This window comes from Grampus griseus (genome assembly GCF_964374135.1).
Source record: "Grampus griseus genome assembly, chromosome: 13".
Classification (NCBI taxonomy): domain Eukaryota; kingdom Metazoa; phylum Chordata; class Mammalia; order Artiodactyla; family Delphinidae; genus Grampus; species Grampus griseus.
Window position 1 is genome coordinate 85,868,320 of NC_139007.1, and position 16,715 is coordinate 85,885,034.

The window sequence follows — 16,715 nt, forward strand, 5'->3', positions numbered from 1 at the left end:
AGCCCTCTGGGTAACCCTCGGCCTGGGCCACACTCCACCACCCTCGTGAGACCGGGGGGCCAGGGGACTGACACACACAAGGTCTCGCTGTTTGCTGTGGGGGTGGCTGGGCTGTGACCCAGAGTCTCGCGTCTCGGTCCGGCATCCATGAGACTGTGGCAGGTAACTTGTCAGCTTCTGAGAAAGCAAAGCCCCAAAGCGACACAGCTCCTGAATCTCGTCCCCCTGTGAACCACACACAGGCTGAAACGTGTGGCCAGATCTTCGCTGGCCCGGCAGACAGAATGACGGGCCCCGCAAAGATGTCACGTGCTGGTGCCGGGGCAAAGGGGAGCTGAGGTGGCAGGGGGAATTCAGGCTGCTAACCAGCTGGCCTTACAGAAGGGAGCGTGTCCTGGGTGCTCCAGGTGGGTGACAGATGTGAGGACCGTAGCTTCGGCCCCTGCGGCTGGCTCTGAGGCTGGAGGGACACTGGGAAAGGGCTGGAAAGGTCTCCCCTAGAGCCCCAGAAGGAATGCAGCCCTGCCCACACCCTGATTTCACCCCATGGGACCCATCTCGGACTTGTGACCTCCAGAACTATCACATAACGAATTGTTCAGCACCACCAGGTTAAGGGAATTTATCACAGTGGCAATAGAAGATAACACACATCGGATGTAAGAGATGCTTTCTCCAATTCAGTCTCTTCCACTTGGCGTTTTCTGAGCACGCTCTGGGGCAGCAGGAGAAAGAATTCCTTGGGCGTTATCGTTGGCCCTGAAATTCAGCGCTCCACCTGCACCGTGAGGCTGTAGGATCTCGGGAAGATCCCTCACCTGCTGGGGAAGCAGCCCCAAAACGATGGCAGAGATGTGTGCGTGGGGGGGGGGGGTCCCACCGGCTGACACACGCAGGTTAGGAACTGACCAAGAGGGAAGAAGAAATTAGGTTGCAGAGCTCACGACCGACAGCGTAGCTTGTTTTATTACTGTACGAAGAAAAGCTGGGCGTGGGTGGCAGGTGGCACACCCGCGAGAGACCGCGGGGCTGGCGCCCAGCAGCCCACCCGGGCCACCTGCTTCGTTACCAACATGACCACCCCGTCTCCTGCCGGGTTGCACGGGGAGCGGACGCACACACACGTGCTCACACGTGCAAACGCACACACACGGGCATCACACAACGCACTTGGGCACGCGCTTACACACCCACACGTGCACGCACGCGCGGCCCCGTGCACGCACAGCTCTCAGGGTGGGGGACGGCCGTGCCGCCTGCCCCCACGAAGAGGCCAGCTGGTGGCAGCAGAGGCTGGGGCGGCCGGAAGGCGGTGCAAGGGGAGGGGGAGGGCCTGGTCAGAAGCTCACCTGCAGACTGTTATTCGGGACGGTATAGAAAGTCCAATATCACAGTTATGCTAGAAAAATATTACACTTCATAAAACCCATGTTTATTAAAAAATCTATTCAGAAAGTCTGGAAAGCGTAATAAATATCATAGAGTGGCCGCCCATCTCCAACATAAAATATAAAGCGTGAACACGAGAGTCCCCTGTAAACACGGACGCGGGCAGGGACGCAAAGTGCTGGCGGCGTCCTCGGGGGAGCGCGAGCTCGGCTGCAGCTGGCGGGTCCCTTCCCGGTGACGCCCTGAGCCTGCGGGTGGCTTCTCCTCGTCACTCAGGGCCTGCGGCGTCCTTTCCATTCTAGAACCCCACGGCTCTCGGAGCGGTGAGGGCCACCAAACCACGTGGGAGAGGACGAGTGCGGATCAGATCCCTCCCGTGCTGGAAGCACCCAGTGAAGCAAGGCCACCACCCCAGAGCGGCGCTGGGTCACGCCACTAGTGAGCAGGGCCGGCTCGCATCGGAGCCGTGGCCAATCGAGCCCTGACAGCCGTCCGCGCAGCAACACACACGCGGGTAGTCTGAAATCACGCCCCACTGCCCCTGGGGAACAAGTGAAACCTCACTCTTGCCCAGTGTGACGTGGGGGGCAGCACTGGGCGAAGCTCTCCCTCCGGGGGGCATCAGGTGTTTCTCTTAAAGTGGGCAGGCGCCGGGGTGGATGGGACCACAGTGGGTACCACGGAGGGGGACCGGCAGGGCCAAAGGCCTGAGACCCCGGGCTCGGGTTTATCACAACCAAGTCTGGTTCTGGTGATCCAGAGGGGGTCTGACTCTACAGGAGGGCAGGGCAGCCAGTTAACTTGCTGGGCTGTCACACCACGTGTGCAAATCCCGCAAGGCCTTGCGTGAATGGTGGAGGTGCCCGTACAGGTGAATAACGCGGTGATCGCACCTTCATTCACATACCGACTGCCGGTTAGGAAGCCCAGCCACTGGCTACTTGAGACTTAAGCCAGTTCAATTAAACACAGGCTCTCAGCTTCTCTAGGCTGCCTCTCTGCAGAAGGGTTTCAAGTACCACTTTGTTTTGCAGAAGGGCGAGGGAGTGGAGGTACCTCAGGGCATTCGAGTTGGTTCAGGAGAGAGTGGGGAAGAGCCGGGGTGCCCCTGCCACGGGCGGGGTCCGGTGCGGGGTGAGTCCCGGGGTCCCCGCGGGGCTCTGAACGGTCAGAACTAAGGCTGCACACGTAAGGGGGCTGGTGTGACGCACAGAAAACACGCGCTGGCCGCTCTCCCAGCCGTGCTGCATCTCTGTCTCTCCTTTCTGTCCCCTTCCATCACAACACACGGATTTCAAGCAAACCAGCAACGTGCCGACGAGCCCAGGACAGAGGCCCAGGCGGCTGACGGACCGGCCGTTGCCTGTGCGGCAAACACAAGATACAAGGACCACTGTCGATTTCTGGGAGGGCAAAATCTGTGAGCTGGGGCCCCCCAGGTGTTCCTAAGTTTCTAATAACAGACGACATAGTTCTGACCTAAAACAAAACTCTTGTGGGTGGACGTGTTTTGAGCCTTGGGAAAAGAATTGAGAGATATGCCAAGTGCCCAAGAGGGCTTTGTGGGAAAACAGGCCCACGAACCTGTCCCCACCGTTTTATTCCTTGTGGTTCTGAGGAAAAGAAAAAAAAAGGCTCACGGGATAATTAAAGCTTCTGCGATACGTTTATATTTTCAGGTCTGAAAACCATTAGACCAAGCTAGGGAGCTAATTTTTAGAAGGCGGCATTGTTTTTGTTTTTGTCGGTCGAGTTGGGTACCAGAGTGAGTTAAAATGGAGGGACTTTCAGAAATTGTCTTCTTGGTGAAAACCCGGCTGAGACCAACAGGTGCCCCCCCTCCCCCCGAGGGCAGGGGGTGCCCAGTGATGCTGGCCAGTCACAGCACGGTGGGCAAGGGCCTGGTTTGGGGCCGGCTGGGAGGACACAGGCCTCTGTCCTCCAGGCCCCGGCGGTGGCTCGCCCTGCATCACACCCACTCCTGTGTTCACACGCCCTGGGGGAAACATTAAATATCCCTGACATGTCAGGTGAGGACAGACCCGTGCAACAGAAACACAAAGCACGACACAAAAGCACAGCTTCCACAAAGGGCACCCCTGCTCTCAGCAACACATCCTCTGCTCCCCTCTGGCCCCGGGCGGGGGGCAGGGGTCTCCAGGGGAACCGAGAAGGGACTGACAGGAGGCAACCCAACTGAGGGTTCCCACGGGCCACAGGGTTTCCATGAAAGGGGAAAGCCAGCACTCAGGGAAGCCCAGGCCCTCTCGGAAGCTCGGGGCGGCCGCGGCGACCCTTGAGCCGCTCCTGCAGATTCCGGTCCTCAGGAGAACGCGAAAACACGGGCACAGGTTGGGCTGGCTCCCTCCCGGGGACGCGAGCGATTCTTGGGAAGCGTGGCCACCGAGGCGAAGTTGCTGCTCCCGGGGCCGGGGTGGCCTCGCCCCATCAGATCTGCAACGGGAGAGAACGTGGGGGCCTCAGTCCCAAGTGGGGGGCAATGAGACGAGGGCTCTTTGGATCATCTGGAGGGACCAGGCATCTGCTCCTAGGTGCCCTGTGCCCGCCGGTCACTCAGCCGCGGGCAAGGGCAGAGGCGCAGACGCCGGGCCCCCAGGGCTCTGCCGTTAACTGTCACCTTCGCACCGTGACACCTGGGCTGTGTGTGCCGGAAATCAGACCAGGTCACTGACTTTATAATTGGGAAACACACGTCTCCACGGAAACACAGGCCACGACTGCGCAAGACCCACGGGCTGGGGGGCCTCCAGGCACTCGGCAGGTCCGCAGTGGAAGGGCCCCGGCTGGTCGGCTAGGGGCAGAGACGGCAAGGTCAGCACAGCCAGGCGTCGGGAGGTCCCGCCTGGATCCCCTCCGGCTGCCCGAGAAGGTGCAGGATGAGCGGGCGCCGGGCTCGGCTACAGCCGCGTAGACGTGAGTCTCTTCATGCCCCGGCGCTGCGCCAGGCTGGAGGACAACACGGGCTCCAGCCGCGGGGCCTGGGGGGCTCTGTTCAGAGCGAAGTAGGTGGCGGCCATCGCTCCCTGCAACACAAGGGAGCGGCGGTGACGCTGTGCCGGCCCCCGACCCGGCCTGGGCCTCGCCGAGCCTGGGCTACGGGAGGCCTTCCTTCAGGGCCACGGAGCACCGGCCCTCAAACATCAGGGTGTTGCTCTGATCGCCGTGTCCACCCGCCCTCCGGACCCCATCTGTGAACTGTGCGGTGACTGGGGGTAGACGCTCTGGGCTCCCGGGGAGCCCCGGGGTGAGGTTCTCCCAGCCCCCGATCCGCTCTGCGGCTGCGGGGTCCCTGGGGTGCCCTCCTGGCAACAGCACCCCAGCTCTGCCAATCTTGAGGATCCGGGACCAACCTGGGTGACTGGGCCCCTCCTGGAGCAGCTCTAAACCCTCGGGTGGTCTTGAACGGGTGGCTCCCAGCAGGAGAACCCCAGCCGTGCACCCCTCCCAGAAGAGGGGCCGCCCCTTCTGTGTTAACAGAAGTTGTCACTTACTCAGAGTCCGGCATGTGACTGCACGTATGGGATGAACCAAGTAGCCGTAAATACATGCGGGATGCCTATCTGGGCCTGTTGCGGGTTCCCTGCCGGCACCCCGTAACCCCTGGGGTTAGCCTGCGGGCATCGGGGCAGCTCTCTGGAGCCCCCGCTCCCACCGTTCTGCCGTGGGGACCAGTGGTCGGTACCTTCACCAAGTGGACGTCCTGTCTGCGGAGCTGGTTTGGGGACAGGTACTCTCTGTTCACAATCCACGGGTGTCTGAGGACCTGGACGGCTGTCAGGCGCTGCTGAGGGTCCACGTGGAGCATCTTGGACACGACATCCTGTGGGGGGAGGGCAGTGGGTGCCGCTGCTTCTCAGGGGCTCCCAGCCAAAGTCCTCCCCTGCTCACGGCGACACCCGGCCACCGTGCTGACAGTGAGGCTCCGCGCCTGGGGCCGAACGTTTACCCCCAGGTTTCTACACATGTGAATTTTTTTTTAAAGCTTTAACCGTCGTCAACTTGGTGGATCACCCCAGGTTCATACAGTATTAAAGATTTTATGTCTGAAGAGAAATGAAATGTGGAAACGTTCAATAGCGGGTGTAAGTTACTGAAATATCATTTGAGTAAAAACGATAATCTTCCAAAGGGAGAAGCTGAAATAATGACTATCCCACAGATATAAACCAGTCATAACAATGTCCTCAGTTACATTTTATCACATATAATAAATATTACTATCCTCAAATCCACAAGTGTTTGCTGCAAATAATCACCAACTGTGGAATTAGTCATCTGCTGCTGTTACTTGTGTCCAAAGGGGCTCATGTTCCATAGAGGTGATTTTCTTATTTGAGTTTGTTCGTTTTTTTTTTTTTTTTTTTTTTGCGGTACGCGGGCCTCTCACCGCTATGGCCTCTCCTGTTGCGGAGCACAGGCTCCGGACGCGCAGGCTCAGCGGCCATGGCTCACGGGCCCAGCCGCTCCGCGGCACGTGGGATCTTCCCGGACCGGGGCACGAACCCGTGTCCCCTGCATCGGCAGGCGGACTCCCAACCACTGCGCCACCAGGGAAGCCCTGATTTTCTTATTTGATTGTAATGTAATAGCAACAAAAACTCCTACAACGGGTTTAAAGACTGAGCTCCACTTCAGATTTACCTATGGCAATACATGCAAATGTGTGTACCTACGTCTACACACACGTACAACTAGAACTGTGAGCTGCGTCTGCATGGAATTCATGAGACTGTCTTCACATGCTTGAGGCACCTGCTCTTGTGAGCATCAGGGCTGTCCTTGGGGGAAAGAGGGTGAATATTACATCCCTGTTTTGTAGGTGAAGACGTGATGTGTATAGTTCCTCACCAAGTGCCCAAGGAAGAGCCTCGGTGAGAATCCGTGCTTTTCTGCCAGCCTCCTCTCCTCCTTTCACTGTTCCCATCACATTCCAAAATGAAATGAAATCAGTTAGAGTATCTGTTTCATGTGAAGTTGCATCACTCAACAGAGTTTGTGGTCATCAACCGCAACAAAGAAATATTATACACTAATAAAATATCCTTCTACAGAGAAATACAATGCCTTTTGATATTTGATAACATTAATCTTGGTAACTTCTTGAAACAAATATCTCCTGGAACGACTGTTCTCCCCATTTCTATGTGTGGAAAATGAAAGCAGGGAGACCTTTATTGACTTGATCAAGACCTCACAGTAGGGACTTCCCTGGCGGTCCAGTGGTTAGGACTCCGCACTGTCACTGCCGAGGGCAGGGGTTCAGTCTCTGGTTGGGGAACTAAGATCCTGCAAGCTGCGTGGCGAGGCCAAAAAAAAAAAAAAAAAAACTCACAGTAAAGCAGTGTGTTTTTACACAGTGCATGCAGGAGGCAGATAAAGTATCATAACATACAAATCCGTAGGCTTTGCCTGTTTTCGGAGGATTGGAGGTTTTGTTGTGTGGCGAGCACAGAGGGGGGAAAGGCACAGGGGAACGAGCGAGGGGAAGATATGGCAGGGAAGGAGCAGGGAGAAGCCGGCAAAAGGTCCTGGGAGGCAGCGAAGCCCTCTCCCTGCAGCTGTGACCTTGGTAACGTGTCCTGTACCTGACGAACTCCTTTCCTGCCACCTTTTCCCTGCCCCTCACTCCTGCTTGAAATCACCTCTCAAAGAAACCACCAGCACCCAAGTCCTGGTCTGTGGCTCTACTGTGGGAACCGGAACTAAGACAATTCCCATACTCATTCAAAACAGAGTGGATGGAAGGAGCAATGCGGGTGTCAGGGTGCGACACAGGGGAGGTGCTCACTAAATGCCGGCTGCCATTACCTCCACCATGACCTCCACCATCTCCTCCACCATGACCTCCACCATCTCCTCCGCCATGACCTCCACCATCTCCTCCACCATGACCTCCACCATCTCCTCCACCATGACCTCCACCATCTCCTCCACCATGACCTCCACCATCTCGTCCACCATGACCTTCACATCACCTCCACCACTTCCTCCACCATGACCTTCACCATCTCCTCCACCATCTGCTCCACCATGACCTCCACCATCTCCTCCACCATGACCTTCACCATCTCCTCCGCCATGACCTCCACCATCTCCTCCACCATGACCTCCACCATCTCCTCCACCATGACCTCCACCATGACCTCCACCATCTCCTCCACCATGACCTCCACCATCTCCTCCATCATGACCTTCACCATCTCCTCCACCATGACCTCCACCATCTCGTCCACCATGACCTTCACATGACCTCCACCACTTCCTCCACCATGACCTTCACCATCTCCTCCACCATCTGCTCCACCATGACCTCCACCATCTCCTCCACCATGACCTCCACCATCTCCTCCACCATGACCTTCACCACTACATCCACCATCTCCTCCACCATGACCTTCACCATCAGCTCCACCACTTCCTCCACCATGACCTTCACCATTCCCATCATCTCCACCATGACCTTCACCACCACATCCACCATCTCCTCCACCATGACCTCCACCATCTCGTCCACCATGACCTTCACATCACCTCCACCACTTCCTCCACCATGACCTCCACCATCTCCTCCACCATGACCTCCACCATCTCGTCCACCATGACCTCCACCATCTCGTCCACCATGACCTTCACATCACCTCCACCACTTCCTCCACCATGACCTTCACCATCTCCTCCACCATCTGCTCCACCATGACCTCCACCATCTCCTCCACCATGACCTTCACCATCTCCTCCACCATGACCTCCACCATCTCCTCCACCATGACCTCCACCATGACCTCCACCATCTCCTCCACCATGACCTCCACCATCTCGTCCACCATGACCTCCACCATCTCGTCCACCATGACCTTCACATCACCTCCACCACTTCCTCCACCATGACCTCCACCATCTCCTCCACCATCTGCTCCACCATGACCTCCACCATCTCCTCCACCATGACCTTCACCATCTCCTCCGCCATGACCTCCACCATCTCCTCCACCATGACCTCCACCATCTCCTCCACCATGACCTCCACCATCTCCTCCACCATGACCTCCACCATCTCGTCCACCATGACCTTCACATGACCTCCACCACTTCCTCCACCATGACCTTCACCATCTCCTCCACCATCTGCTCCACCATGACCTCCACCATCTCCTCCACCATGACCTCCACCATCTCCTCCACCATGACCTTCACCACTACATCCACCATCTCCTCCACCATGACCTTCACCATCAGCTCCACCACTTCCTCCACCATGACCTTCACCATTCCCATCATCTCCACCATGACCTTCACCACCACATCCACCATCTCCTCCACCATGACCTCCACCATCACATCCACCATCACCTCCATCATCTCCTCTGCCATCTCCACCATCCTCTTCACCACCTTCCTCACCTCCATCATCTCCTCCACCATCACTGTATGAGGTCACACAGAGACGGTAATGGCAGAGCTGGAATCAGAACCCCAGAATTTCTCCTCCTCTGGTCATTTTATAGAAACACAAGAAATAGACTGTTGATGCTGTTTCTTACTGTGGTTGGACTATAATTTACTATTTGATTAGAGAGGAATTCCAAGTCTGATGGACAGAGAAACAGGGCTGGTCACAAATGGTGCAGATGCAGAGAAGCCCCAATTCAAAGTATTTTTTAATAACAGAAATACACCCCTGTACCAGAGTTTTACTTGGTCAGTCTGTGAACACTCAGGGCTATCATTTTGCAACATCCCTAAAAGTGTGATGGTTAATTTTCTGTGTCAACTTGGTTAGGCCATGGTACCCAGTGTTTGGTCAAACACCTGTCTGTTTTATAATAATTATAAATGGAGTACAATCTTTAAAACTCGTGAATCACTATGTTGTACACCTGCAACTTACATAATGAACCATACTTCAATGAAAAAAAAGAAAAACAAAAGACACTCGTCTAGAGAACTCCCTGGTGGTCCAGTGGTTAGGACTCTGCCCTTTCACTGCCGAGGGTGCAGGTTCAATTCCTGGTTGGGGAAGTAAGATCCCACAGGCTGTGTGGTGAGGCCAACCCCCCCACCCCCAAAAAAAAGAACCAATAGTGATCTAGATGTTTCTGTGAAGGTGACATTAACAATTAAATCTGTCAACTTCTCCATAATGTGCGTGGGCCTCATCCAATCAGCTGAAGGTCTTAAGTGAAAAAAGACTGAAGTCCCCGAGGAAAAGGGAATTCTGCCAGAAGACGGCCTTTGGACTAGAGCCGCAACATCTACTCTTTCCTGAGTCTCCAGGCTTCTGGCCTGGCCTATAGGTTTTGGACTTGCCTCCACAATTCCATAAAAATAAATAGCTCATCCTCTGTCTTAGTCTCTCTCTGTCTCTGTCTCTATACATACACATCCTATTGGTTCTGTATCTCCAGAGAACCCTAATACACCAAGGCTGTAGAAAATGTGAAAAGTGTGATGAAATATTTTTGCAAAATTTCCTTTTTTTAGCTGTGTCTCTTAAAAAAATCTATGAGCATAAAATATCTATATGATTTACACGAAAAGTATCCTCTAGTATTCTCAAAGATAAAATGGTTACTGCAGAATCTCCATACCTGAGAAGAGCACTGGGCAATGTACTCACCTTTGCCGCATCAGATATGGAATCCCAGTTTCCCCCGGAAAGGGCGTACTTCCCGCTGCCAATCCTTGCCAAGATATCCTCAGGGGTATCATCTGGTCCGTTTGCAAAAGGGGTAAATCTGCGTGATGAGAGAATTTGTGGTAATGAGCTTCCATTTTATAATCTAAGATAAAGTTCATTTCGCCTCTTTGTTGTAAAAAGAATAATATTTTCTTTCCCATCATGCCCCAAATCCAGGATTCATGGTAAAGTGTAATTTATTTCTTACTGCTGTGTCTCTTTTCCTTACTCAGCCAGTGAAGAAAGTTCTGTGGACCCAAGGATGAGCCTTTCTGGACCGTTTCTGGCTTCCCTGGTGACAGTGTGGTACAGTGGTTTGCCCGGTGATGCGGTTTCCATGGTGACAGTGTGGTATATAGTGGACGGGAGACTGGGATTTGAAGTCTGAGAGACCCATGGTCGATCTATTACCAACTCTGGCTTCTTTGACAAATGAATTTTTTGAACCTCAATTGCAAAATGGGCAGAATAATACACTCGCAGGTACGCACAAACACACACAAAATGCAAACGGTTCTTGCCCTACTGTAAGTGTGTGATAGATGTTTACTGTCACCCCTTCACATAAACCAGGGTGGGTCAGTGTAGCCTCCCCAGAAAGAGAATTATATGTAATCCTAACGCACTTCCTTCAGTGGCAGGGTTTGTACTCCTAGTTTATGTATTGGCAAAGTAAGCACCAGAAGAATCACAAAGCGTGGCATTGGGAAGAAACTGCAGGGCCTCCTTTGCTATTGCAGCCCTCAGGGCACGGCCCCAGGCTCACTGGGGCTCCCCCCTCCACTGCGACACTAGTCACTGATTGACTAGGAAATACCTCACTGAGGCCACGCAAAAAGCAGGGCATTCTCAGTCACTCCTGTGATTCACCCGGGAGCAGAGCTAGTGAGGGTGAATCTATGACCCGGAGCCTGCGCTGCCTGCCTCTTCGAGACGTGGCTGCTTCCTGGCTCGAGAAGACGTCTGTAAGGAAAGATGCTGTGACCTCTGTGCAGAGGATGCGTGGCGCAGAGGCGAGAACGTGGACCCGCGGTCAGAGGCTTGGGTTTTTGTTGATGAGCTGGGCTGAGCTGTGGAGCCCCAGTTCCCTAATTCCAGAGACACACTTGAACGACAAGGCGTGACTTTCCGCCCTTGCTCTCTGGTTGTCCTGCAGGGGCTTCAGGAGACTGAACTCAAGGTCTGTAGGTATGGGCCCACACCATGCACAGGGACAGGCCCACAAGGGCCAGCAGCCTCGGCAGGGGTGCCCTGAGCGCTGACACCCACGTGAGGGTTTGCGTTACCCCGCCAGCATGGTGTACAGCAGGATCCCCAGACTCCAGATGTCACAAGCCGCGTCATAGCCTTGCCGCTTCAGGACCTGCCGGGGGAAAAGCAGACGACGGATAAGCACTTGGCAGGGAAAATTCAAGCTGTGATGGGTGCATAACCCCGGCGGGGGTCGGGGGGATGGCTGGGGATGCGGGGTGACTTCAGTGGAACTGTCGCTTATCGCCGCAAAGCCAACCCTAATTCCGTGCAGTAGGATTCCCCAAAGACCCTCGCACACAGGGAGCCCTGGCTCTTGCCAGATACACGACAGACTGAAGAGGAAACAGTTAATTTTTAAGGCAGAAGAATTTTGGGAGTTCCCTGGTGGCCTAGTGGTTAGGATTCCGGGCTTTCACTGCGGTGGCCCAGGTTCAATCCTTGGTCGGGGAACTGAGATCCTGCAAGCCGTGTGGTGTGGCAAAAACCAAAACCAAACAAAACAAAAACCAAAACAAAACAGAAGAATTTTTTTTTACTCTGGTAAAATATACTTAGCATAACATTTCCCACCTTTGCCGTTTTTAGGCGTACGGTTGAGTGATACTAGGTACGTTCATATTGCTGGGCAGCTGTCAGCATCACCCATCCCCACAACTCTTTTCCTTTTGCAAAACTGAAGCTCTGTCCCCATGAAACAACAACTCCCCCTCCCCTCCCCCCAGCCCCTGGGAACTACCATTTAACTTTCTGTCTCTATGAATTTGCCAACTCTAGGTCCCTCATGTAAGAGGAATCACAAAATTGTCCTTTTCTTCCTGGCGTATCACACTCAACACAGTGTCCTCAAGGTTCGTCCATGATGTGGCGTAGGACAGGATTTCCCTCTTTCTTAAGGCTAATATTCCACTGTACCGTCCATCCATCGATGGACACGTGGGTTGTTTCCACCTTTTCGCTGCTGTGAACACGGGTGGACAGATACCTGTTCTTGCCTCTGCTTTCAACTCTTCTGGGTTTGTACCCAGAGGTGGAGTTGCTTGGTCACCTGGTAGTTCTGTGTTTGAGTTTCTGAGGACTAGTTAACACGGGAGAGTGTTCGTGTCCCGGGGTTACACACTTCAGGGGAAGGCAATCCTCTGATATGTCTACAGTTGAATAACAATAAAGAAAGCAGCGCGAGTACTCCGGGCGACTGCAGGTCACTGGACTGACATTGAACGTGAAGTCAGGAGAGCCGTGTCCAATTTCCTTAGACACGAGGGCCGGGATCTTGGCACCTCAGGCGTGGTGTCTGCAGCATGGCAGGTCACCGAGGCGTGTGAACACACCAAGCGTTCGGGGTTCGAGCCCTTGCCCATGCTCACTAGCTGAGTGATCTTCAGTCCCTTCAACACGTGGGGTCTGTTTTTTTTTAATCTGTGAGCTGTCTGTGGCTAACAGTATCTACCCTGCCCACTCCATGTGGCATAGGAGGATAAAAGCAAAAAATACAGGTAAAAGTGCTCAGTAAATGGTAAAGTAATATACCAACGTAAGGTAGTCTCTAATCACTAAAACCAATACTATTAACATTAGCAGCGATCAAATAAGGCAATAATATTGCTCAAATAGAACCAGATTGTTCTTAAAGGGGCTACAGGTAGCATCTGGACAGCCTAATGATGGCCCCAGCTGCGTATCCATCCGTATCCTGGCAGGCACGTGGACATCTTCCTCGTGGACCACTGGCCGTGGTCACCTCGTGGACCCCACCTGGGTCACCTCTCAGCTCACAGACTGGCCACTAGGGGCCAGCATGCCTCTCTCTTAGGACTTTCTGTACGTGTCACTGCACCCACCAGGGCCACCCTGGAGCGGCTTCACCAACCACCAGAGGGATCCACGCAGAACCTAATGTCTGTTTTCATTCCTGACCTCCCCCCCCCGCCCCGCCCCCATCAGCAACGTCAGCCTCTTCTGTTTCCAGCTCTGCTCTCACCAGCATCTTGGGTTTGGTTGCTTTTCTAAAAAGCAAGAAACTGGATTTGTCTCCACAGACACATCAGTGAGTGCAGGACCTACCAGAAATGATCCCCAGAGCCCGAAAAGGGCACAGCACGTACGAGATGTGCTGCCGAGGCCTCTGGTGCCCTGAGACGAGGGGGCGGGAGGGGGGCCCGCAGGATTCACGTGCGTTCTCATCCGCAAATCTCGGCAGAACCCCAGCGTTCGGTCCCACAGCACCTGACTCGCTCCTGGAGCTCTGGGAAACAACCTAGATCAAGAGCTCTGGCACCAAGTCCACGCACGTGCCCTCCCTCCTGGTGCAGCTGCTGGTAGATTGCTGATCCCAGGTGACCCACTGGCTCCCTGCCCGGTTGTAGGAGAGACCGACGCACTATTTCTCACCGCAACTCCTAACAGACAGGCAGGTTTGATCGAAATCGTGTAGAGCACAATGACAATTCCACATGCAAACCTCACCATTACAAATTTTACGAATAGGAAATAAAATGATAAAATAACTGTGTTTGAGCAAAAAGAGACCGAAGCGCCTCACTGCTGCCCTCTAGAGTTACTGCCGACGCCAGTACACCGAACCGCGCAGTGACTCTGGAAGTAGGAAAGGGCCGTCCTCCCGCCGGCTCAGCGGCCCTCTCACCTCCGGGGCAACGAAGTTGGCTGTGTAGCAGGGGGTCATCAGCAGCCCGTTCTCGGCTCGCAGCTGCTTGGCGAACCCGAAGTCACAGATCCGGATGGACTCGGGGTTTCCAGACTCGTCCATGTACAGAATGTTGCTCGGCTTCAGGTCTCGATGAACGACCTAGAGAGGCAGGAGGAAGTGCGCCTGAGCTGGGGCCCAGGCTGGAGCAGGGGACAGAAGCGGGGACACACTCAAGAGATAAGGGCTTATTTGGAGTCGTTTATTCTGGGCAGGTCCTGAGACAGGAAGCAATCGGCTGGGATGCTCCGATCTCTGTAGGTCCTCCCCCCTCTCTTTCTCTCACACTGACACTCAAAAATCGAGGACCCCACCTAAGCCCCTCGGATGGCGAGTGAGTATTTGGATGAAGAGATAAGTAAGCCTGTGCCCAAGATCAGGGAGGTCCGCTGGGGCCATCACACAGAGAGACACTGGTGGTGAGCTCAGTAACACGGGTGGAAGATTTCTAAAGAGAAACATCTGCTGTGTGATGCCACGTTCCAGCGGGCAGGTGTCGGGCACCCAGCGGGTGATGCAGACAAGGAGCCTCTGTCGTGTGCACGTGGCCAGTGGACAGAAATCCGAGAGCCGCATCTGTGCGGAGGGAGCCGCACGGCGCTCTGAGCACCGAGGACGGGGCCGGCGGCGCCTCAAAGCACAGCGGCCATGTAGCTATTTAGGGCACAAAGCGGCTTCTTCTGAAGGGGACAGAGGCCGATTGTAAGAACATGTGGTGTGTCTGCATGTGGCTTGGGGCCCACGTGTCTCATTGTCCTGCTAACACCCAGGGAGAGGACAGAGAAGGGAGATTAAAGGGCCACGGCTGGCAGCCGGCTTACAGGGGCTCCGATGGCGGGGAAACAAAAGACTTCGGTTCCAGGTCTGTTGCCCCCCCTCGTGCAACAGAAGCCAACCTGCAAAACCATCATCTGCAGGGCTGCTTCTACAGTCTGACCGTCCTGGGAGATGACCATCGTGTAGCCCTGGAGGAATGTCCTGGTCAGACGGGGCTGCATTTTAAAAGCTGACAGCCACACGTGCACGGCTGGCCGGGGAAGCACTGCTGCTTCCTGGGAGGTGCTGAGAAGGTGGGGGTCTGGGGCTGAGGGCAAGGGGTCTAGAAGCATGGTGCTGGGTTAGAACCCGGCTGTGTGTGCAGCTTTGGGCGCGATACGCAACCCTTCTGCGCTGTGGTCTCCTCATCTGTGAAATGGGTGTGATCCAGAGTCTAGAACTGCCCAGACGAAGAGCTCAGAGCAGCACCTGGAACCCTCAGCAGTCGCTGTCATTTTACCACCATATTTCTTGGCATTGGTGGAGGAATTCAATTCTAAATAGGGCAACTGATGAACATTCCAAATTTCCCTTTATCAAGCCCAAACTACTTTTTTGCTGGTCTCGGTGAATTTAGTTTCTTGACTTAGCTCCTGGACACACAGCGTGTGTGTCTAAAATCATTTAGACCCAAGAGGGACGGTTGTGATTCACAAGGAAGACGAGGACACCTGAGTTCCCAGCTCTTGAGCCCGTGGCCTGAGCGCCCCCGGGTCCCGCTCTTCCTCTGTCCTCCCCGCGGGGCTGCCCAGGGTGGGGGTGGGGCGTGGCCTTACCCCCTGGGAGTGGAGGTAGTCCATGGTCTTGGTGATGGTGCACAGCACGTCGCTGGCCTCCCGCTCCGAGAAGTACCTCTGCCGCAGGATACGGTCCAGCAGCTCCCCACCCCGCATCAGCTCCATCACCAGGTACACGAACTTCCCGTCGTCGTAGACCTGGGGGTGGGGCGGGAGAGCACACAGGACTCAGGGACCTCGCGGTCACCCTCGCGGGCCTGCTGGCCACTGGGAAGGAGGGGCCACCCCGGCAGGGGCAGGGGGCGCATCAGTGCATAGAGCCTGGAGTCCCAGTACTCCCCTGGGAGCAGACACAAGACTTCTGTAGAAAATGAGTGAGGATTTTCTAGTCATGCCAGACGAGGCTCTTCTTGGGAAAAAAACCGCTTTAATGATCTGCTGCTGGGCAGGGCATGGGTCAGCAGCGCTGAGATCTGCATGGATGGATTTAGCTGCAGTGAACCCTGGTACTGCCCCGCCTCCAGGAGAGCGATGTTCAGAGACGGACAACGCGATGCTGGCCCAGCCCCAGGTGGCGGCGTTCTCCAGGGCCGCGCTTTTCAAACCTTACCGAGCAGGTGGTTGGTGGGGAGCCTGACCCCGGGGGCCCTCTACGCTGCTGTGCCCTGTGCGGGGGACAAGCCCTGGGAGTCCGGGAGGAGAGGAGGTAGGAGGGCTGGTCTGCTTTTATTTCAGAAAAGCAGTAGATGAAGAGAGCTTTCGTCATACTAGCGTTAATCTCCTGAACGTAAAAGACAAACCAAACCAACAAGCTCTGGGGCTCTGTCAGGCCGATGGCCCAGCAGAGGGGCCGCCCAAGTGCTGAGAAGAACCAGAGAGAGACGGAGCAAAGCACCTGAATACGGTGACTTTCTAGCTTCCGAGCCAGTGATTTCAGAACAAATCACTACAACAATCTGGCTGGCACGGAGCTCAATAAAGGACGTAAAGTTCATCTTGTTGTATTTATTTCTGAGTTTATGAGCAAACGCTCTGCTTTTGCGAATGTGCCCAGGGTGACGTCGCTCATCCCAAGCACAGTCAGGGCTCTTCGGGAGTTTTCAAATTCGCTGATTTCTGT

The 16,715-nt window shown here is 54.8% G+C and overlaps 1 protein-coding gene across 2 annotated transcripts in view; it reads right to left on the bottom strand.

Annotated features, from left to right (window-relative positions):
* Positions 1-1,431: 1,431 nt before the first annotated feature.
* The window catches only part of RPS6KA2 (ribosomal protein S6 kinase A2), a 162,594-nt gene continuing 147,310 nt past the window's right edge, over positions 1,432-16,715 (bottom strand). For both annotated transcript variants that reach the window (XM_082669034.1, XM_082669035.1), the window contains exons 16-21: positions 15,635-15,793; positions 13,983-14,144; positions 11,374-11,450; positions 10,028-10,145; positions 5,093-5,230; positions 1,432-4,433 (exon numbers count right to left, since the gene is read on the bottom strand). In XM_082669034.1, the coding sequence (XP_082525160.1) occupies positions 4,308-4,433; positions 5,093-5,230; positions 10,028-10,145; positions 11,374-11,450; positions 13,983-14,144; positions 15,635-15,793 (780 nt within the window). In that variant the 3' untranslated portion in view covers positions 1,432-4,307. The remainder of the gene's footprint in view (positions 4,434-5,092; positions 5,231-10,027; positions 10,146-11,373; positions 11,451-13,982; positions 14,145-15,634; positions 15,794-16,715) is intronic.